General features: G+C 44.7%; 1 protein-coding gene across 9 annotated transcripts in view; it reads left to right on the forward strand.

The window, feature by feature from the left end:
- The window catches only part of HTR4 (5-hydroxytryptamine receptor 4), a 139675-nt gene that overhangs the window by 21605 nt on the left and 93744 nt on the right, over window positions 1–24326 (forward strand). For 8 of the 9 annotated variants that reach the window (XR_008579220.1, XM_054841389.1, XM_054841397.1 and 5 more), the window contains exon 2: window positions 19491–19572. Coding sequence is in view for 8 of the 9 variants with exons in the window: in XM_054841389.1 (XP_054697364.1) it covers window positions 19547–19572 (26 nt within the window). In the remaining variant the exon portion in view is untranslated. Of the gene's footprint in view, window positions 1–4879; window positions 5024–19490; window positions 19573–24326 lie in introns of all 9 variants that reach the window. The other variant, XM_054841390.1, reaches the window with a different exon arrangement.

The raw sequence follows: 24326 nt of genomic DNA on the forward strand, positions 1-24326 counted from the left end.
GGTGGAAATCATATTTAATTCTAATGAAGGAAATAGAATTAATTGATGTAGTGGGAGAATCAACTCTATAGTTAAGATTTTTATTCCTTTTCCCCAAAGGAATAATTTTTTGAAAAGGCAAGTTAGGACCCACTGAAAAAGTGCAGTATTGCTGGAGCCAAGAGATTTTAGGGTAAAATAAACTCTAAGCAGAAAAGTATGTGACGACAAATGTATGTGTATGTATCTCCTTGAGACTTTATATCCAGTCTCCTCTCTTCCAAATGCAGTGTGATTCCTTCCACCGCAGCACAGCATTACCACTGACAGCTCACTAGCCCGCGTCTCTGATGAAGCTACTGGAAGTATGGTGGACTTCAAGAAAATGATGGGGGTTGTTACAGAAGGGGAGGATTAAATTTTTTCCCCTTTACACGTGCTGTCATGAGGAAACACCTTTCTTCAGCGTTTTTTGGTTTCCCCATCCATGAGTTTTGGCAGGTCTTTAGGGCACAGGAAGCTGAGGACACTGCCACGTGCTTATGAACTTAATTGGTCATGCTGCCACACATGCACATGTCCACCAGGCTCCTGATGTGTAGGAATGTGTGTGTAGAAGCACACTCGTGGTACCTCTGAACTGAAACCACCAAATAGAGTTAGTGTAGACTGCCGAGGCACTCTCCTGAGAGCAATGGTACTTCTAGCTCCATGGTCTGCTGCCCTCTTTGGACCGATGGTGAGAGACGGTCTTACCTGAAGCTCAGGTGACGCTCTAAGCTGCCATAGCTTTTCAGTTCAAGTATTTCCTTTGTGGTTTTGTTTCCCATAACATTTCCTAAGGAACACAAGAAAAATTACAAGAGGTTTATACTTCCCGCCTGGCTTTGGACAAATACAACTCCATTGATTAGTGTTGTGATTTAGTTTTGCTTAAACAGGAAAGAAATCTTAGTTAAAAGCCTGCTATGCAGTTGTTTTAGAGCAATCCTCCTCCTAAAAAAAAAAAAAAAAGTTGGTGTCCAGAATATAGAAGTTAAATTATATTTAATAATAGAAGTTTACAAAGTCTTACAAAAGCTTCTTAAAGTTAGACAAGTGTTAGTAGCCATAACCATTCCAAAGCACAAGTTCATTTGCTCACAGACTGAATAAACATTTTAACAGTTATAGCCATCAAGAGCTGTGCTGGTATTTAGTTTGTTTATAGTCGTTTGATCAGATGGTGTTGAATTTGGAAAGACTTTGCTTGGTGCAGCAGTGTGAATTATGGCCACCACGTGGCTGGAGGGCGTGAGCTGTATGGCAATCAGACAGCAATCCAAGAACTGTAAACTCCAGTTGTGCAGTGTGAAAGGGCTCTGGTAGCTTATTCTGGCATCCCATGCTCTAACACCGAGTGGCAGTTTAACACAGAGATTTACGACCGCACCTCTGCATTGCAGGAGAGAAAGGTTCTGATGCTTTGTTATTTTGGGTCAGTGACAGACCCACGTGCAATCTTCCAAGTTGATATGTGTGGGGGATAAAATTACCTTCAAGCTTTAAGTATCTGCCAGTTGGGTCAGTGGAGGTGAAGCTCTGGGCAAGTGGTGCACATGGGATCATCTTTTGTGGCGCCTCTGGAAGAAGAGTGGCCAGCTCACCTGATGGAGGAGCTGCAGGTCGCAGCCTTGGACAGCGGGAGCCATGAGAGCTACGGAGCGGGAGACCGTGGCTCCCAGAGCAATGCTGCTGAGGCCACGCAGAGCCAGCCACAGGCTGCGTTAGCCGCCAGGCTCCTGTTGGCACAGCTCTGCTGCCATTCATGTGGCATAGCCCTGACATGGGAACCACGTCTGAACTGCCCAGGAGCCAAATGTTAAACTCCACTGATCTAGAGGGTGTTAATAAAATCGTTCTGCAACCATGGCATCCCATTTTCCATGGCTGATTATCTTCATCAGAAGAGAGTAAGGCCCAGCAGTTGACTTACCAGCACTCCAAAATCTGGAGTCCTGTTGCATACTCATGAAAGGAGAGGACGTTACCTGTTGGTAATGCAGGTGTTGTGCAGGCTCAGAGTAGGGAAAAGCAAAAGCTTCAAGACAGGATTGATGTAAACCCATGGGCTTGAAGTATCATCAGAGCTAACAGGGTTGTGCTAGTGCTTCGCATTCTGCGCTTAGCTGTGCGGGCAGCAAAGCAGTCATGGGGGGAGACATGGGGAGCTGGAGATGCAGCTGGAGTAGGTGCCGTGCCAGGTCATGCCCAGATGTACATCTTGGAGCAAACAGAGCGCAGCCAGGGCAGCTCAGTGTGCACCCAGGACAGCCCTGGGCTCACCGGGAGCAGCTCAGCGTGCACCCAGGGCACCTGACTGTGTGCGCTGGGAAGGTCAGAGCGCAGCCAGGGCAGCACATGCGGTTGCTTCCCTTGCACTGACATTGCTGGGCCTTTCACGCTATAAACAACATGTCTTCCCCCTGCAAACAGATCTGTAACTTTCCAGTCTTGTGCATTATACAAAACAAGGAAATAGTTTTTTTTTTTTTAAATTCACTTTATAATAACACTTGTTTAAGCTCTCTGTATTTAAGCTGACTGAAGGTCGAATGAATGGTGCTAACAATGCAGTCACTTCAGAGGGCAGGTCGTGCTCCCCAGACGTCCGTCTGCAAACAAGCTGAGAAAACCACAGGGATGAGTTATCTCCAGGATAACAGGGGATACCTCCAGGAAGGAAACCTTTGTACTGAGCTTAAAGGGGCTCATCCTGGGACCTCTAGGGCTTGCAGGCAGGTGCACACTGATCATCACCTCCTGGGTAGCTGCTGCAACGCTCTGCTGACAGCTTCCTCCGAACTGAGCACACCTCTCCCTCCGCAGGCTCAGGGGAGCTCCAGCTCTGTACTGGGGACATTGCAATGCAGACCCTGGAGCATCTCCCACTCAGTGGCAGCTTTCCTGACCTGTACCTCCTATGCCACAAACTGTGAGAGGGAAACTTGGTCTGTGCAAGACCTAGACACGGGCTGGCAAGAAAATTTGGGTCAGCCACTGCCAAGTTTCAATGTCAGAACCAAATGTAGGAAGGATTTTTATCTGCTGCCAGATAGCTTCTGGGGGCTAGCAGCACTTAGATTCCCCCAGGAGAGATTCCTTCTCTGCGCCCAGCATGGTGTTGGCTGGCTCAGGTGCCCCACAGCCTCCTCCATGTAGACCCCATTGGTAACTCTCCCTATAACAGAAACCTGGAGGCCAAAATCAGAGCACTCAATGCTGCTCCACACAAGCAGCGTAACGTGATTAAGGAGCAGTAGCTGCTAAGGGAACTCTGAGATTACGTTTCCTGCCTGGGCCACTTTCATGGACGACCTGCCGGTTGCCCTTAAGAGCCCTTCTCAGGCCTGATGGATTTGCTTGCTGGCCTGTTTGGTTTCTGGTGCTTCAAGAATGCCAAGGCTTCATTAAACACTGTCCCAGCCCTAACAGGTTTTGATTCAAATGGATAAAACAGATGGAAGGGGAAATAGGCACCAAACGCATAAATTACTTTCCTAAGGGTGCAGGAGACCCACAAGATAGATACGTGGTGATAAACCTGTCCTTGTAACAGCAGGTGATGGAGGGAGGAGGAGAACTTCTGAAGGAATTGCCCATCTGGTGACTTAGCCAGCTCTTGCCAGCAGCAGTTCTTGGCCATGCATAAGGAAGGTGCACGTGCAAACACTGCATTTTCATTCTTTCCCTGTGGCTCTTCCTCTGGTGTCCCAACTCTGCTCGTACCCGTGTCCTAAAGAAGTCCTGGCAGGGACTCCAGATTTCCCATTAACATCATGTGAACCAAGCCCCCGCTGACTTTACTTTCCAGCCCTGGGAAACACGTCCACGGAGCATGGATAAAAATGCCTCTCAAGCAATTATCTGTTTTTGTTTCAACAACAATGAAATTTCTTTCCTCATATCCAGGCTGTGTTGTGGATCCTTAAATACTGCAGCTTTGGATGGAAGGAGTCTGGCAGACACATCTGGAACTTGTTTCCCAACAAGAACATTTATTTTTGGCTAATTTAGTACCTTGCAACTTCTTAGGACAAGTAGGTTTTTTTATTTACTTTATGATGGACTGTGTAAGTATGAGTAAAAGTTGGTTGTTTCACTAGCAGTGAAGAAAATACAGAAAAAGATCCTTTGGCAAACACCCACGTAGAAGTTTTTAAAAGCAATCTCAAAATACTAAGCTGCATCTGTAGGCTGCAGCTACTCCTCCACCACCGTGTATCCCTGTACTCCATAAAGGGAGTACAAAATGACAGGAAATCACAATAGCAACTTTTAAAGTCACTTTTTGTGTTTTTATAAATAGCTACATAACTTGCAGAGCAGTGCTGTATTGTCCCCTGCATCGCTATACTTGCTGTAGTGCCATGTATGTGCCTGGAAACAACAAGGAGGAAATTATATAGGCTGGAGCTTCCTACAGATGTGCTGGGCAAGGTGTGAATTCCCCTCTGCGTCTTCTTAAGGGAAACTTGCCAACTTTTGCTTTCCTGTTCCTACAGCACAATTCAGAGTCTCTGCAGTTGTTCAGAGCTGGTCACACTTAGACCCCAGCTGATGCATATTCGATACAACAAGGGTTTGGCATAGGTACTGAGACCATGAAAGAACGAAGCTTAAACCGTTGGGTGAAAGTAAGGGGATACTAGTGAAAAATGACAAAAGGTAGCTTGTAAATTAAGAGGACTTAGAACCTCCGTGGCCAGCAGAAGCTCTTTCCCTGCATCAGACTTCTGCCCCAAAATGAATCCATGAAGGACAGGTTTATATCCTGTTTTTCAAAGACAAAAGCTGAGAGAAATTCGAGGTCTTTCTTAAGCTGGTTGTGACTAAACCTTTTTCTTGTTTAAAACTACAGAATTTCAAAATAAAGACCTTCACTGATGCTGCTTGTGCGCTGATGCCAAGTATCACAAACCATTCCGTCCATATATCCCTACAGTCTGAGCATGTTGCAACCTCCAAACTAATTTAGCACTGGAGGAACTCGCCATGAGTCCAGGTGAGCTCAAGAATAAGGAATATCTCACTCCCAATCACTATGGAGGGTATATGATGGAATATCTATATTAATACTAGATAATTTTCAATGTAGATTAATTTTAGATTAAGAAATATGAATGATAAACTTTGCTGACATCATGCAGATTCTTTCCTATACTTATTTTCCATTTGTGGACCATTCATTGCAATTATTTTGGTTGCTGATACTGCAGCTACTTAAGTTTCATGAGACATAAGAGTTGCACACTGTTGATTCCTTTACCCAGCTGGATTATCTTAGTGACTAAACCAGGTTTTCATTGCTACTCCTTGCCGGTGCAAATTCAGAACTTATTATTAAGTAGAGCACAATATTCAGTTAAAAATCTGCTGTTCCCATGAGTTTTCTTACCAGTTAATGTATTTGCTAGAATATTTACATTGGTGGTTATAACTGCCAGAAAATCAGAGATTCTTTGTACTTAGGAATAAAAAGTGGAAATTTCAAATCTTCTCATGAGCAACATGAGAATTGCAAAATGCTTTAAAAATGATTTTTTAGAAGTTTGTTTTTGAAAATTTCAAAATTAAATGCACTGTGGCAGTCATCTCTACTTGGGCGGTGAGGGCCATCGAGAAGCCAGAGTTTTAAGGACTGCTGGCAGCGGTAACTTCAGAGAGGCTGAATATGAGCTGGACCTTCCAGCCTCCGCAGGAGATGGTCCGGAAAGGCCGCGATCTTCAAGCTGAGCAGGTCACTAGAGAAAGTGGCTGGAAAGCATTGAGGGCTGGACCTGTCATACAGATTTGATCAACAGTCTTCCCAAAATGCGTATGGTGGGATGAAACATCTGGTGTTTGATGATATTGGTGCATTGCCTGGAAAACATCGTGTTCAGAAACCCCCAGACCTCCGGGGCGTGTGGGATCCTCAGCACATCCCTTGTAGCCATGTCAGTCCATACCTGCAGCTCCTGAGGACCTCAGCTGAGCTGGCCATTTGCTGGCCGTGGCGGTGGCTGTCACATTTGCTCAGCACTCGCGTCCATCCCTCGCTATTAGTCTGACCTGAGCACCAGCAGCTGGTGTCACTGCGGACTGTTTAGAGCTTTGAGTTGAGGCTGAATGGGAAATCCGTTCTGTAAACACTGCCGGAGGAGAGTGGATATTATTTATTTAGTGCGATAATGCAACAGCAGTGGGTTAGTCAAACAGTAATTACCAACAGGTCATGCTATAATTAGAGAGTCTGTTGCAGTTGGCTACCTCTTACTGAATGCCACCGGTAAGTCATCAAGTATCAGGGGCAAGTGGGAGCTTAGTTTGGGAAGCAAGTGCTTTCAGGCACAATTAGGACTGTTTGGGAACATGCAGATCTTTTTCTTTGCTTCCCTTTATCCTAGCAATTATCGTTAACACAAGGCTCTGAAGTGGCACTTGCTTCTCTCTTAGTTGCGTGAAATCTTGAACAAAAGCTCCAAACAGCTCTCTTGAGTGATTAAATCTCATCTGAAAGAGCTTGAAGTCTCAGAGGGTACAAAGGAGGAATTCTTTTCTCTCCTCCTACAAAAGGGGGGAAAGGAAAGTTCTGCTCCTCAAGCACAGGTTTATATTTTACATATGTAATTTTTTTTCCTTCTTGCTTTTTTAAGAATCAAATTTCCACAGTTCTATTGTCTGAACACCAGAAGTTTCTCTTGCTTAGACAGGCAGTGAGATTTTGGTGCTTCATATTCGAAAGAAAATATCTCAATCAGTTAACTGCGTTCGCAGGTTTTTGCTGAATCTTCCTTCCACTGAATGATTTGCTGTGTTTAAAGAATGAAGGACTGAAATCAGTGACTAGAGACGACAAATAACTACTAGGTAAATGCCACGCGCACCAGTCTGGATACATTACTCAATCTTCACACCCTTGGCTGCTCCTGCAATGCCTTTGCATTGCAATTTCATCTTTTCAGGCATAGCTTTCCCCTCCATTAGCCAGACTGTCCAGAGCAGCTCCCCTTTCTGCTCTCCGTTCATCAGATCAGCTCACGGATTTTGCCTTGCCATTATCTGCAGAGATTTGCGCCCCGATAGGAGTGTGTTTGGTGTTGCTGCACTGCTTGACTGCAGCAGTCATAATCAGTACAAATCAAATTTGTGCATCTTCTTACTTGCCTGAATTTGCCTGCTTTCAACTTTCAGCCCCTAGAACATCTTCTGCCACCAGGACTCTCCCATCACCAGTGTCCTGTTTCTTGAGTACACACTTGTGGGACATACTCAAGTCCTTCTTCAGCCTCTCCTGGGATAAACTAAATCAATTATTCTCCAGAAGCATCCTATGGTAAAAACATCTCCCAGTTCTTTCATAAGGATCATGGCTTTTCTCCTATGCATTTCCAGCTATCCAACATCTTTCCTATGGAAAAGTTGATCACCACATAATATGGCTCCCAAAAATAGAACAGAAGTACTTATTGGTGGTGTCTGCTTTTCCTGAATCATGTTAAACTCTACCATTTTCCAGCTGATCAGCCTAACTTTTAATATTTTTCTTCCCAATATGCTCAAAATCAACCTCTTCTGCAGTCTGCAGAGTTGTCTACAACTGTTACTGCTTTCTGAGCATTCCTAAGCTTTTACTATATAGCCACAGCTACCAGCTTTCCCTTGCTTCTCATTACAGTATTTTTTGAAAATACTACATATCTGTGACATCCAACCCGTGCCTCCCTACGGGGTTGTTGGCGTGGAGCCTTCTCTGTGCTGCAGGTCTGTGACCTGGTGGTTATTGCTTTCTTCTGATTACATCCTTCCTTCTGTTTTAGCTGACTGGTTTCAGCTATGCTAAAAAAATTAGATACTGTCTAAACTCTTTAATGCACGTCTGTCTCTTCACGTATTCGCACTTTGCCTTTTTTTCTGTTTGCTTCTCAGAAACATAAAGAGCTGCCACAATTGCCATTTCTTACTTCAGTGAACATTTCCTCTTAGTGTAGCACCATGATGTCCTGTGTAGAAGCCTTGGTGAAATGGACTCACACTCATCCTTTCTTCTCCATGATGCAGCAGGACAAGGGAATAACCCACAGAGCCGGCTCTGCAGAGCTGATGCTTGGTCCAGGGTAACTGTCTGCTGCTTCGGCACGTCTCATCCTCAGCGGGATGCACACCCAAGAGTCACTCCAGTATCACCAGAAATGAGGAGTGAAGCCTTTTGCATTCAAGTCCTGACAAATTTTCAGTTCCTCCTTCCTTTGGGGACCTGCTGATTCCCAGCAGAGCTAAAGTAAGCAGGGGGATTAGCAAACCTGCATTTCACTAGCGACACAAAACAGGATGCTGTTACCTCACTTTTCCCAGGAGGGAAGCAATGGCACGGGGTACCTCACAGAGACCCTGACAGAAACCAGCCTGAGGACATTATTCATGGAGTAGCAGCCTGAAGTGAGCAGAATTCAAAAAATGCACTTGTTCAAAGTATGCGTGCTGGTAGAAATAACTGTTCTCTCTGAAACCACTGAAAATGAGCCGCATGACATCTCATAGCTGCCAGGTGTCTGGTGCCAGGCACAATTAGTGTCTGGACAGCTTGTTTTACCTGGAAAGTCTGGCTGATGAGAACTCACAGCCTAGCTAAAGCATGTCCTGTCATTCTTACTCTGGAAATAACCATTTGAAAGCAGCTTGCCCTATGAGCTCATTTATCCTTTTCCCCCTTCCCATCAGGAGTGCCATGAGGCTCACAGCTTTAGCCCACTAGAAAAGGACCTTCAGGGTCAGCCCTCAAAGTCTCATAGCTCCAGGTTTGTTTTGGTTTCTTTACTTTCAATGACCTGAACAAGATTGAGTAATTTGGTAATTTAATTCAAAAGAAGTTGAAGACATCATCAGCATCTTAGAAGGTGCTGAGTTCAGCATAGTTTGTCAGGGAAAGACACTTGCCCCACATAGCATGCTTTCTTAGCAGAGGAGCACCAGACCCAGCTTCTGCTCAACCCCTGGCCCCAGACTGCCCTTTATAGCCTAGCAGGGCTGTGCCTGACTTACAAATACCTGCTCTGGGAGGGGATCACCTATAGCTTCCACCTGGGGTGATGAGCCAGCATGGCCTGCAGCTGGGGACAGGTTCTTGCTTGAGTCCTCTTGCCTTGGGCTGCTGTTAGTGGAGCAAGGGCAGTAGCCTGGCTGCTGACACACCCTGTTAGACACTGAGCCCATGGTGATTGTTTTAACTGCTTTCTCTCAAGAAAAAATGCATACTCTGGTTGTTCCCTTCTGACTACTGCTAGAGAAGGTCACTGCTTTATTGCTGCAGAATGTAAGTACCTACAATTACCTCAGAGTAGTTCTGTTACTGCTATGAAATATTTGGAGCAAGCTCTTCTGTAGGTAACATCAGAGCCTGTGTACTGAGAATGTATCATAGCACATTCCCTCTTGCATCATCTCTGTCTTTTAAAAAAGTAATTAGTTAATTTACCTTTTAACTTTCCGTGATGGTATCAGCTTCTTAACCAGAAAAGATGATGGCTGTGCACTTTATATATTTTGTACAGATCTGGAGATTCACATGGTCTCTTGGGAACTGTGATCATTTTAGCTTGCTGCTCAACTAATTTTTGAAGTGAGCCAGAGGCAGATCAGGTTTAAGATGAACATACTCAACCCATTTTCTCTCCAGAAGCTGTCATCCTTTAATGGAATGTGAAGAAATGGCAGCAGAGGTATGAGTCAGTTGGGTTGGTTAGATATATCTGCAGCTTAGAGCTCTGGGGATTTTGTCTCTGCTTCGTTTTCTAAAATGTCCTGTGGAGTCATGGTGTTTGCACCCCAGCACAGGGATAGCAGAAACCTCCTGGCTCTGGTCTGCCTGTGGCAACCAAAAAAGTTAATGAGAAAGTGTGAATGTTATGCAATAAGTTAAACTGTGTGAGATCAGTGCCCCTCTACTCAGAGAGATGTGTCTGTTGGCAATAGCTTCACACTCGTATTAATTTATTTGTCTTAACCCCCCCATGTGTAGGGGAGGGGTGTTTTGGAGCGGTGATGGTTTGGTTTTGGTATTATTATTGTATTTATTTTTTTTTAGCAAGGACAGTGCTCTTGTCAGAGCAGGGCAGTTGGCACCCTTGGGCAGGCAGGGTGAGGTCTGTGCTTGTAGGCTTTCACGCCATGGGTTATAAGTTTCCAGCTAAGTCTCTGAGATGTCCTCTGCTAAAAAGGTTTTCAGGCAGATGCACCCCAAAACTTCCCATCAATAGTCGGTTTGGTCAGACAGAAGTAACAGGGAATTTTTAATGCTTGAGGTTTAAAGCTTCACCTAAGCCTTTTGCTAGCTAAAAATCACAGAATTTGTAATTCAGCAGAACCCTACTGATTTCTTAGTCATTATTATGCAGGAGTGATTACAACAAAGATACCTAGGCCAGGAAATACTCTTGTTTCTGCTGAAGTCCAGGGGTTGCAGAACCATAAACACAGTGACTGGCATGTCTCAGCGCCAGGCTTCAAAGCAGGAGGTTATTTCCTGCTTGTATTTCGCAGGCTACAAAACCATCTTATGGCAGCAATAAAAATAAAGTAGGCAAATTTTATTCCGACACAATAAAGCTATAGTCATGCACGACCTCCAGATGGGGAGTGGAACATGTCCACCACACAATGACCCATGTCGGAAATTAGACAGGAGATGAAGATAGTGCAAAGGACGAGTTAGGCTCAAGTCCCTCTCGTTGTGCTCTGAATGAATCACAGTGCCTGCAGCGCGGTGGCAGCCTCGGAGGGCTCCTCTTTGCAGGGCACGATGAGGAGTCTTTCCTGGCTTGCTCATCCACTTTGACTCACGGTTCCCCTCCTCGGCCCCAGTGACGCAGAGCTACCCAAGTGGGTTTGCAGGCAGGATGGGAAGCCAAACGACGAACAAAAACAGGTTTCCTGCACAGCTGGCAAAGCATAGCATCACATACTGAAGTGCGGTAGCTGGGAGTGACTCCAGGCTCTCCCTGTGACATTTCAGCACTTGGTGGCAGGAGGGAGATGGTTCCTTTCACTGCTCTTTCCCTTGGCTGTCTCAGGGTGGGAACTGCTGGCACATACTCGTTAGCAGAGCTCAGAACAGTGCAGCAGTGTATCTCTGTGATAAGACGAATGCCCATGGTAATATGGGTTTTCCGTGGGTCACTTACTGTTTGCTTTGGAGCAGGGTAGCTTTTCAAACAAGAGGTTGGAGCCGTAAGCTGCTGTAAACCAGAGGATTGCCACCAAGTGACATGGTCACTGCCCATCGCTGCCTGCGATGTTCTTGTTGGGGTATGAGCTAACCCTTGCCATGAGACCACCACCACTTGTCTCTAAAGTTTGCTTGCAGTAGGAGGGCACTATACTGGCTAGTAATTTATTAGAGAATTGGTAAAAGCAAGGATCTTGGGGTGAAGTGTAGAGCTGCTCTCGACTGCAGCGAGCACCAGGTCACCATGTGTGTGCAGCTATCTGTGGAGGCAGCAGAGTTAGTGACAGTGCTGGGTGTCCTGTGGCTCATCCGTAGCACCTTCAGTACCATCACACCCATGTCAAAGCTGAAGGATTTCCATATCTACTAACATTTATAGTGCACGTTTCTCTGCTGTGCGAACAAAGTTTATTTGACTGCAGGTACAGAGAGCCCAGCCGGTGCCTTGCTGGGGCAGTGGTGTCCATATCCTGGGTCTCCAGAGGAGCCGGACAGTGTGTTTTCTAGCGAGGGAAAACTTAGTGAGTTATGGGGAAGTTTTATGACATGTGAGCAAGAAGGAAACGTTGTAGCCCTGTACGAATCCCCATCGAACGCACATGTGGTTTTTAGTCCTTTGTGGTGACGAGGAGCGCTGACATTGTGGCTTGTCCTTATGAACACCAGCCCAGTTGTGACAGTGTCATGGAAATCATACCCATCTGTGTTTCTGCCCACACTTCTGATGCACTCACTGAACTCAAGCACCCTTCTTGCCTTCATTTGTTGATTGATTTCTCTTACTGTATCCTGGTCCTTTCAGGAGACCCCCAGTCTCACGCTGGGTTTCTGTTGGCTTCCTATGCTGAGGGTTTGATATTACAGTCAAAGACTTAGAGGGCTTTGGTTACCAACTGATGGTAATTGCTAAAGGTGAGAGCAGCGAGTTGGAAAATTTCATACTACTACTGTCACAGTAAATAACCCCTCAGGTTTTATAGCTGTTATACAAACATAGCATGGTGTACACAAGGATCTTGTACAGATGTCCCTGAACTGGAACAAAGTCACCCTTGAACAGCCCATAGAAATTTTACTGCTGTAAATATAGAGAAAATACAAGTTTTGCTTTGCGTTTAACCTTACTGCTATCAAAAACTATAATTTTGCTTTAGTGTTCATCAAAGATAAAATAATGAAACAGAGGAACTTAGTTAATTATTTGCTATCACTGACACATACTAAATGAATATATCTTATGCACAAGCAAAAGGCAACAATTTTTTATAACCCAAGACTGACAATATAATGTACCTGAGAAAAGGACTCAATTTATGAGCCTCTGCAGTTTTGGTGATGAAAGCATGCCATGAAGTAACAACTCTGGGCTTAGCCAGCAGAACAGTTTGCTGTTTGGCAAGGGGTCTCAGATCTACTGTATATGCTGTCAGTGGTGGGACCTTGCAGGCTGGGATTTAGTCCAAGAGGAGGTAGGCAGAATTCCTTCCATGCATCCTTCCTGAGGGAACGACCCTGATATTTTGATGTCTGTTGGTATTTTTTTGGTACTTGAACGTGGAATTTAAACTTCCATTTTTGGAAGTGCAGAATACGTTGGTGTAAGGTTGAAAAGGCACAGGGGTGGCAGCTGAGAGGCCGTGAAGGCCAGACTGACAATGTGGAAAAGCCTGCCTGCGCAAACGTGTGCGCACAAGGTGTTGGCTTCTGCCGTGACCTGTGTGCCACCTGCAGCTCCCGCGTCCCTCGGGGACATGAACCCGTTCAACTCGGTGACTGTGGTTTGGGTGTTCCAGGCAGAGACTCCCTCCGTGAGTGTAAAGAGATATTTTGTAAAATATTCCTTCAGTGAGAGGACACTTCTTGTGTCTTTTTCTATTTAAAGCTGGACTCCATTTTCTTTTTCAGGTGATAAGTCATGTCTACTTTATTTCTCCTCGTTTAAGCAAAGTGCTTCATTTTAACCTGCTGGAATGACATTTGATTAAAATCAGTCCACCCAACTGTCTCTGCTGACAACTGAGGGACTTACCAGCTTTGTCCTTCGTGGGGAGAAAAGCAGTGACAGAGAAGGCAAGAAGTGCTGTGGGAGGGGGCAGAGACTTTACCAGAAATGGGTGGTGGAAATGGAGCTATTTTATCTAGGACCGAACAAGTTGGATCGCTCTGGTATTTCCTTCTCAAGTGTTGTCATGGGCAGAATATTCTCTTGCAACACTTGGAAGGTTTTGGACTGCTCTGCACTGATGAGCAGCAAATTGTCTTTGGATTGAGGTGATTGTCACTCCACAGCATCAGTTTAATGTAGCCTGGGAACATCTTGTCCACTTGGTCTCTGCTAACAACCTCTCTTTGTCCGATAATGAAGAAGAGGGAGCTGCAACAAAAATCACAACCCCAAATATGAAATGTGGTGGGAATCGAACAGCAGCTTTTTTATTCAATCCCAACTTTAATTTGGAGGATGCTCACTACAGGAAGCCAGGAGCCTCCTGAAATCACAGATTCAGATAGTAGTCTTTATTTATATTAGAGTGACTCCTCTGGCCTCAATCAGGAATCACAAATACTGGATGAAAGCTGTACTTCCAAGAACTTATACTCTGAGATGTGGAGGACAGCTGTTTCTAGGGGAAGGCTAACCAGGCTTTCCAAACATCTGCGACATCTTTTTTTTTATCAGCCCACTGCTCTGTGTTACCCAATAACAAGGGGTGTCTGCAGGACATCTATGCTGAAGTCAGAGGCTGCATCAAGCCGTCGTCACTGCGCACCATGCTCTGCTGGCAAAGGATGGGGGAAAAGGGCGTTTTTACCTTACATTTATGAAGGGAAGAGTGAAGTCAGAGAACTGCAGTGATAAGTCCAATTCTTCACAGAGAGCATAAGACACTCAGAAACTGAATTTAGGGTTGGGGTTTTTTTTAAATATCCCCCTTCCTCTCCTGTAGTGCAGTAGAGCAGAAGGACAGTACAATATCCATCTGTAAAATGAAATGAGCTTTTTGGACTGCTCAGTCCATGCAGTGGACGCAGCTTCATTTAAGGTGTCACAAATGATGAAGCAGCACAATCCAGCACTGCATGAAATGGGGGTGTAAGTGTTTCAGGAGAATGACTCAACTCTTCTGTTGTCATCAGCACAGCAGTGACAGAAAGTCGAACAATATGGGGCTTGAGTGGGATGGAAATAAATTGGATGGAGAATGTGTCAGTGTCTCAGTTAATCAGTGCCTTGCAAGGAAAATGTCTTGCAAGACTGGTGTGGCTATTGCTGTCATCTGGTGGGACATTGTCATCTCTGCCGGACAGACCAAGGCCACTGTGTAGAGCAGGTGAGTTTGTGGTCACTTAAGAGACAGGATTAGCTGTTTGCCACCACCTAGCTTCTTATCGTCTCTGAGAAGTGAATTCTTTGTTAATGCCTTAAAGCCATTGAGTAAAGCTTCCCCAACAGTCCCTACAGTTTGGTTGGGACGATACCTCGGTTTATCCATCTCCTTGTTGAGTTTTCCCTTTCCTATCCCCACAACTGTGGAGGAGAAGGGGCAGAGGTAGGGGAGCATCTGCTAAAGTGACTTGGTGGTGTGTCAGGCAGGAGTGAGGCACAAGCATGCAGCTGGTCTCATCTTGATGGACAATTTCTGATTTCCCTGAGTGCCATCAGTGCAGCCTTGCCGAGGCTTATTACTGGATTGGCTTTCCCAAGTCAGAGCCAGTCTCCTGTGCAGCGATGACTGGGACTAGTCATACACATATGGTATATCTGTCTTGCTCTTTTTTTGATGGCAGTGATTAGTGGAGAATAAAATAAGATGAGGAGTTCTTGTCTCACAAGGGAAGTCTATGGAGCTGTCATGTCAAGCCTGCTGGAGATGCTGTGCCTGTATTTTTTTTCCACTAAAAAATGTTGGGCTTTGCTGAAGTGAAAATACTGCCAAGAGTACTGACTTCCGTTAAGTTTCTCTGGGGGAACAGTTCTTTGCAAAGGCCTTTTTTGTTTTGTTTGTTTGTTTTCGTTGTTGTTGAAGAGTTCCATATTTGATTATTTCTTTTTTTTTATTCTAATATAGAAAGTTTCAGTTTTGTAGAGGTCTCCATGATGGCATGATGATGCACATTGTGTGTAACTTCAGTGCACATTAAAGTTCTGAAATTTTGCAGAAGAATAAAGCAAACAAGGCAAACTCCCCAAACATACAAAATTACTGAAAAATTTTTCTTGTTTTGTGGGAGTCATCAAAATTATTTTTGTGCTGACACCTGAAAGAGTGAAACCATTTAACCTCTCTTCACTGCCTGAATTTAGCTGTAACTGAAGTCCTTAGGTAGATTACTGCGGTGAGCTTTTCATGGCTTTTTGGTTTTGGTCACCGGTGTGAAATCTGAAGAGAACACATACGGGAAGACTCATTTTGATGTATCTGGTGTGCGGAGGCTCAGCCTGACTCTCTTGTCTGGCCAACAGAGCAGACCTGTGTCTGAGCAGGAGCCTGTGCTAGAAGCTGGGAACCAGATTTGTATGAGGAACCGGACCCGGAGCCCTGCTCGGGTTCCCTGGCCAGTTGAGTGGGGCTGCTCTCAGCAAACCCAGGATGGAAAGGCTCTGGAGCCCAGGAGAGGAGGACCATGGGTTTGTGGGACCGTCGCCATCAGCCCATGCTATAGACCAGGGACTGCTCGTGAGCTGTTGGAAGCTGGATGTTCACATTCAGGAAAACATGACCTGGCTGCAGTGATGTGCATTGCTCCGTGTGCCTGTAATCACAGCAGAGAAGCTCTTTTGTGCTGAAGGGAAAATATATATGTATGATGGGCTGGATGATATAAGGGTTGACTTAGGAGGTCAATGTTATCTTTCTGAGGCAGAGAACAGCTTCCTAATTGAGTATGAGTAATCACCTTAATAACAAAGAATAGCACCAGGCCCTCTATGTGAGCCAGATATATTTACAGAATAACTTGTGGAGATTTTTTATTACATGGTCTTGACGTCATTGTTCTTTCTTTGTTGGGACTCCAGTGACTACAAGTCTAACCACTGTGGTGTCATGGGGAGAGAAAAAGGGAAGGAAGATCCAATTTTAAAATCCATTATAGAAAAGCTGGTGAAAGCTGAATAATGTCATTGGTTTAGTGTCCTTCCATTATGCGTTCATTATATGCTTCATCATATGGGGAAGACACAAGGAGTTAGCAGCCCCTATAACACCACAGGTCTCCTGTACAGTGGCGGGATGTTCCTGATCCCGGAGGGCTGTGGAGTGTGACGCTTTAAAATGCATTGCCCATTCCGACACAAATGTTGTTTGTTTCTATATTTGTGGGGAAAAAAATGTTCTCAGAGCTGCAGAGCTTAGGAATATGTAAACAATTATAAAAAAAATAAATTGTGTGTGGGGTGCAATGTAAGAAATGTGGTTGCTGGCTGTGACTCGGTGTATGGGGTGGCTGCCAGAAACACACCTGACGGCACAGTGAGAGTAGCTGGGTGTTTGTATACAGAATTCCTAGTTTTATCAAAATCCCTAAAAACTTTGTATTTTTTTATATTTTGTACTGAAAATGTTATTTCTACTCTATAAACAAACACAAAACAAGTGGAGAAAATACTAATGGAAACAAAAAAGATTTCCTGTGTTTTTAAGTGTGTCACACTTGCTGTGACTGCAGTAATGCTGGTGCCTACATAGCAAAGTACACTTTGGTGAATAGATAAGACAACAGTTCTGATTGTACTGAAATTGTGAGTTTTGCTTGTTTTAGAAAGTTTCCCAAGGTACCTTTTAAACCCTGATACTGAAGGGAGCATGGGGGACTGGGCTAGTGCAGATAGGTGACGTTTTTTCTGTCTTCTCTTTTTCCTACCCGCGGCTCTTGCTGGCTCCCCCCACGCCCCCCCCCGCACCTTTCCCTTGTAATTCAGAACTGCAGCGAAGCAGTTTCTTCACTTCCCGCTTGTAGCAGTAAGTACTAAAGCCTCTTTTCTGCATAGCAAAGGAAGAATTTCCCCTGAATCGGTGTCAACGAAACTTGACCATGTTTTCCTTGTGGCATATCTGTGCTGTCTCAACACTGAGATCAGTTTAATAGCTGTATCTTTATATCCAGGGGCTGCTTCTACCCTGCTCTGAATCCTCTTGGTGGGGTTCAGCCAACCTTTTTGTGCTTCCATGGTGAACAGAGATGACAACTTGCTTTTGAAGGATGCTGTAAGGCAGAGTTAACCAGTGCTCACCAACTGTGCTGGAAGGTAGAGGAGGTGGGTCACGATCTCATGGGTTTTGGCTGCAGTTTATAGAGTGTTCTCTTTGTTTTGAAATGATGGGGAAGAATGGGTTCCTGTCCCCATTGAAACAAAGCACCATATCAGACCTATTCTGATGTATTTGCTTCTGAATTAACTGAATTTAATTTAACCTACATGCCAAATGCATTTTTTGAAGTGGTTACTTCAATCTCTTTGGAGATGAAATAATTAGGTTTCTTCTTGCCTGTTTGAGCATGGAGACTATTGGTTGTATTTTTACATCCCCATGACCATCTTCCAGGATTATCTTCCTGTGTTTTTGAGAGGCAGCTATCCCAGCAGCTGGCAAGGCATTTCGTTCTGTGGAAGAACTCCAGAGCAGGAACACAGGAGAGCTCTGCATGCCCCCCCAACCCCCATTAAAGTTGGAGATCAGGTCTTAGGGACACAGAGGTGACTTGATCAGAAACTCTACACCTCTCACCCCTATATTTGCAAAATACAGCAGTAGTCTTTAAGTCGCCAGATTCCAGAGTGCCCTTAGAAACACCAGTTGAAGGCTTAAGCTGTAAATAGTGGCCAAATTCTGAAGGTTTTCACCCTCAGATAAAAACACCCTATTGACCCAAGTAAGTTTTGCTTGCAAAACTACGTATAGTCTATACCTACTGAAGTACTAATTCTGGTAAACACTGAACCAGGCCTGGAGAGTGGGTGTTCATTTGCAGTGAAAACCTGGCATTGTATCTAGGAAGTCTGAGTCAGTATTATTACAATCTTTTCTTTGAAGCTAAGTTACCACAATGGCATTATTTGCATTTGAGTTGTTATTAACAACACCATGGTGGTGGCATTATCCTTGGCTCTCTAGAGACATAACACAAGGGGCAATCAACAGTCTGAAGTGCTCAGAAACTTATCCCATTTTTTCCATTCTTTGTTAAGATGGTGCATCCATTTCTATGGAGTCATGATGGAATTTTGATAGAATTAAAAATCCCATTAATATTTATATCACTTAAATGTACTTCCAGTAACACTATTTTAACTTGAGCTGCAAATCATTTAGTTCTTTGTAATTACAGTACTGCTATTAAGTATTCATAAGGCTGTACAATATAGTGCCACAGGAAACCTATTTTAATTTAGTGGTAAGTCAGTGTTTTAATTTTGTGTAAAAACAGAAACTAATTTACCAAGCATTCTCGCTTATGTTTTCCCAGCCAGGTTTTGCAAGACTTCTTCAGTTGATCGTATTTAAACTACTTTTTTTTTTTTGAGCTTTGAAAGTTTGGAAGTTATAATGAAAAGTCCTAGGTCCAGTGCAGCTTACATGTGTGCATGCTGTTGCAAGTAATTTTGAATGTAAGCATAGGCTGGAAGAGGTCACTTCTATCATGGTGCTCAGCTCCTCGGTGCCACCAGAATTGCAACATAACATATTTTCGTAAACTTCATAAAAAGTTGGTCTTGGAGAACCAGTCTCAAGAGTGGTACCTGTATTAATCTTATTTCTAGAAATAAATGCAAGCAACATAAATTACTATTTCAGCTGAGAGTCTTTGACAACATATATAGATGGATATCTCTGAGGTCATTGGGGGTTTCACTTGCAGAAGGACAGGCCAGATTGACCCGTGGTATTTTTGTGTGTGCCCCTTTCCACACCAGCACCCAGAGCTCACTGAGTACAGCATGGTATGCTGGGTGTACTGGTATAATGCTTTGGGTCTGTGTCTTTTGGAAATGCTTGCCTAATAACACATTTGTGGCAATTAGAGGGAAGGAGCTGTTACCGTTTGAGGAGGCACTGCACAGAATGGCATTTTTCAACAAGTGACAAGACGTCTGCAGAGGACATGCAATACTATGAAGTCATTTTGACATGTCTACATAACTTCTGTTTTCAAGAGAAGCCAGGCCGGGGAGCAGAATGCAGCGTATGGGTGTCTTCACTGGGGTAAATGTGCACCCGTGAGAGATCCTTTAACTTGTGCTTTTTAACTCTCTCCCCTGCAGGACAAGGCCTCTTCTATGGACATTGAACTCCCAGCTACCTATGCCTATTGCCTGTGATGGAAGAACTTGATGTTAATGTGAGGTAGGATAAACTACATGGTTCCTCCTGTATGGCGTCTCATCCAGCTGGTGAGCTGCAGGGGGGCAGCAGCCATATGGTGTGCTTGCAAAGGTGCAGGATGGTATTTTCTGTTTGCCTGTAGATGAAGGTCTCTTCTCATGCTGCAATGCCTGGGTTGGGGTTTCCTGGAGCTTCTGTAAGGATGTAGTGTCGCCCTGTTATTTGTATAAATGTCAGATGTGGCGTAGCCAAGGCAAGGACTTCCCTGCAGTAGGATGGATAAGGCCTCATCAAAGACCAGGCATAAGCCCATCTGTGCCTGTTGAAAGTCTGATCCCAGTTTTCTTTTTGGTGCAATGGTCTAAGAGCTTACAGCCTCATCTCTGCTGCCTTATGCTGGAGCAAGCAAAAAAATGACATCTCTGAAGTCATTTCAAACCCCTGGGCACACTACTGGTATCAGTGAGAGACAAATTTTAGTATGGATCATTTTGATCTTGGAAATGTGTTGCCAACAGAAATTGTTCAAAAAAGGCTGGAGAATCTGTTTGCAGCTGTCCTCAGGACACAAGGCTAGCATCAGCTCTGCCATTCTCCCTCAGCTGTGATCTGCGGGGTCTTTCTGTAGGATTGGGATTTGTCCCTTTTGTTTCTTGGCCTTTTGACTGGCCAGGCTGCCAGTGATGCTGAACTGTGTGGGGAGCTGAACTAAGACTCACCAAACCCACTTCACACAAGGACATCAATCTTCTGACCAAACCCATGTTGCTGGCCCAGGCACAGGAGGAAGCAATATTCCAGTTGCAATGAGAGGTGTACGTTTCCACAAAGAGTTTTCTTTAAATCCACTCAGGGAGTATCTTTTTGATGTCTCAGGTTTTTATTTTGGGGAGTAATTCTTCACCCTTCCCCTGTCTGGACGCTCAAGTGGCAAGTACATGGTAAAATGTCTTGGAGAAAATTGCTCTGATAGAGACAGATCAAATGTATGTACTCTGGTCTTCCAGGGAACCTTTCCCTAAGGTGTTACTGAACAGAGATCAGGAGGAAACACAGTACAGAAAAGGGGGGAACAGGGTCTTACACCTCAAAGGGGATCCTGTTGTGCACCCTGTCCTCACAGCTTTCTAGCTCTTGCGCTTTCAGGTTGGGACGTGCCTCTGTGCGAGCTACAACCCATTCTCTCCAGTTGCACACACAGAGCGAGATAATACATTTTCAAAGATAATTTCTGTTCTTAATGAGGTTCCTCAAAGTGTTGTACTATCAGAGAGAACAACTCTGGTCTTCATTCACCTACTCAAGTGTCGGGAAAGTCACCAGCAACTCCAGATTGCTGTTTAATGTACACTTAGCAGGTCACATTTATAACCCGGTAATCAATGCTGAGAGGTAATGTGTGTTGCTTAATGAAATTTGTCTTGCCTTTTTAATACCAGAAGTGTAGTTAAATGCGTAGGTACTGCTGTTTCTCTGTAAAGGGAATTAAGGTGCTGACACCAAGCAATTTTCCCTACAGTCTTTTCCTTCCTCTAAAGACACTAAGAAAAAATCTGTTTCTCACTATGGTGAAAATAATTCCCACTATACATTTCATCATTCATAGAAGAAAATCTGTCAGTTCATAAACACCAAGGGGCACAGAGAAACTGGCTCAGCAAGTGCCTGGGCACAGAGAGGCTATACCTGGAGGGAAGTGTGACATTATGTTTACTTTACCTATATATTTTTCAGTAACATGCTATTTGCCACTGGTGGAGACGGACATTGAGTAGGTCTGACCCAGCATGGATGTTTTTAAGTCATCTATTGGAGTTTTGTAATTCACTATTTGTAAGAACCAACAGATCATTATCTGTTTCTTCCTATTTTTGAATTTTACTATAATTCCAATCAGCCCTAATTCTGGTCCAACAAAATCCCCAGCCCATAACCCCACCCTTCCTCCCAACCCCAAAAAAACAAACCCAAATGAAACTAATTCCTGTTAGAACTAGGCTTTGTCTTCCTACTTGTGATACTTTCGAGCATGTGATGTAGCCTGAATGCAATAGGTGCTTGGGAGGGAAGGGGGTTTGGGTGCTCGGGGGGTGCCAGAACATGGGCAGAGCCGGGGGCTTTCCTTTGGTCGGCTTGCTGCGGAAAATGCCCATTGCACAGGCCTGGGGAAAGGCTTTTTGGAAAGAGTCCCTCAAGAGACTGCCTTCTACTGGAGACCAGTTCGTGTGGCCGGCTGGAGTGGTCTGACCCTGGCAGGGCAGTGGAAGGATGCCTGAGGGGGAACTTCTCCTTTGGTGAAAGATTTCATCTGACTTCCCATTTAGCTTTTAAGAGGCAACACGAGGCATTCCTGGGGATCTGATGAATGAAAATCCATGGGAATTTGAAAGCTGTCCTGAATCAATATTGATTCACTGTTCCCCAGCTGTTTTGATCAAACACTGTGGTCAGATCTTGCATCGTTATACTTCAGGAATTATTTTATTCCTGTGTTCCTAGGGGCTTTTTCTGAGCTGGACTATGGCAGTGCTTCATTCTGTGTGATTGGTTGCAAATACAGACTTTGTGGTAGGCATATGGTTCTATTTTGACCCCACACTTTTCCAAACCATGAATTTTGGTTTTGAGAGATTTGCTTGTCAGCTACCAGTAAGTAGCTAATGTTTCTTCATCTGCCCTGATTTCAGCTTTTTTGCTGAGATGTGAAATACTGAATGTTTTCTGTCAAAGCCAGGGGCTTCCACATGTTGTTTTGTAAAGCCGCATGGTGAGCCTGAGAGATGGGAGCACTTGGATCCCCGCTCCCCATCCCTGCGGGGCTCAGGGATGCTCCAGTGGGAGGTCTGCATGAGAAGGGGAGCAAAGCTTGGGGAAATGGGAGGTGCTTTGGCTATATGGGGACAACAGCAGGATGGGAGGAGAGAGGGACAGGCTGACTGTTTTAAGCTGAGCCCTGCAGAAACAGCATGTCACTCCTTGGTGCAGAGGAACAAGTGCTGCAGTTTTCCTGCTCTGGTCATGGGTGCAGAGCTCCTGCCCTCGGACAGGTTTTGATGAGATGCCCCAGAAGATGCCGAGTGATGAGCAGCTTTACATCTCTGTAGCTCCCTGAAGCACTGCAGGCAGATTCAACTCTACAAATGTTTTCTTTCTGCGGAAAAATTTGGTTATGAATTTTCCAAAGGCTGCAGTGTGAGGTTAGAGACATTCCTGGAAATCTTAGACAGTGTGCTTTGGGAGTTATTTATCACAGCCGAGGGGGGTGGCAGACCTCATTTTCTCTAATTCTAGAGTAGAAAAACAAATGAACTCGCAAGTATTTCTGATTTAGACTTTACAGAATTTTTTAATTTAGTATGACTCGGTGATTGTTATTGGACACATTTATTATAGGTAGTAGGTTAATGAGATACTGTCAAGTGGTTTGGAATGAAAACTCGAACCCTCGAATTAGAGTATGGAAAAAAGAAGCTGTTTATTCTCTTCATTTCAAACAACTTTATAAAAATACTAGTTGGGCACACTACAAACAAGAGCGCAGTGGTCCTTCCCACTGACCCGCTCTAGCACAGCTGGCACGTAGTGAACCCTACGCTGTTTGCTGCTGCCCTCCGGCCAAAGGGCAGGAGCTCCTGCAGATGCCTTCACTGCTACCCTCACTGGCACACGCTTCTTCCACTTGAAGGCTGCGAAGTACCACTTCAAATCTTCTCTTTGGAGCCAGACCTGGCACAAGGGTTTTGGCAAGCAGGCTGTTGCCCCGCCTGCTTATGGCAAGGCGTTTGCCCGTGGTTCCTGTAAATTTGTACAAACCTTCAAAACATGCTTGCATCTCTCTTCCAGTTCTTCTGGGTTTTGCTGCATTAGACAATTTCACTTTCATACAAACACAATGATTTTGACAGCCTTGGAGAAAGTGGAAAAAGGCTGAATCTCTTTAGGCACAAAAGGAAAATATGCACAGAGATGGTTTTGGTGCAGTTTGTTTTACTGTGCCTATGCTTGCATTTCAGCGCAGAGCAGAAGTAAGGTGAATATCTCGATTGTCCCCACACATGGTGTATCAGTTCCGATCACACAGCACTTGGCAAGGGGACTTGCGAACTACATTCCTATCGGAAGACATTAAACCAGCAGCTCTGCACCACATGCTCTGCAGCCCACAATGAGGACTAAAGGTTTTGAAGCGTGGGCTCAAACCATGCAGCTTTCACATTCAGGTGTGGTGGGGACAATCAGGCAGGGAGAATAGGCTAAATCTAATCCAAAATATCCCACTATGTCCTGCATAGAGTGGAGATGTAGGGGCCTCAGTACCAGCTGCTTTGATCTGCTCCTGTTGTGCCAAATCACCAGCTAAAATAGACATAGTTTGTGTGTACAGAAGTCACCTGGGAGTCCATGGACTCTTGATTTTCTGTGTATAAACCAGGCAGTTGGCTCTTACAGAGTGTGGGTAGGTACATAATAACTCTGCCTGTGAAAATTGTGAGAGGAGCTTCCGTGTACTAGGAACGGCACCTGCAGACCTCGCTGAGCAATCTGGAAAGGCCCGAACAGGGAGGACTCTGCTTCTCTTGGGCAATTGCCAGTGTAGGTTGCAAACATGCCGTGCACAAGGAGTGAGCAATGGCCTTATTAAAGACTATTAAAGTCTTCCTAGACTTTTGGTAAGACTTTCATCATCTCATTACAGAGCATTCCCTGTAGCCAGGAATGAAGTAAAGCTTCCTGTCAGCATGCCAGCCCCTCCTTATCTCGTAGGAGCTAAATCT

This window comes from Grus americana, chromosome 14 (genome assembly GCF_028858705.1).
Source record: "Grus americana isolate bGruAme1 chromosome 14, bGruAme1.mat, whole genome shotgun sequence".
NCBI classification, from domain to species: Eukaryota; Metazoa; Chordata; class Aves; order Gruiformes; family Gruidae; genus Grus; species Grus americana.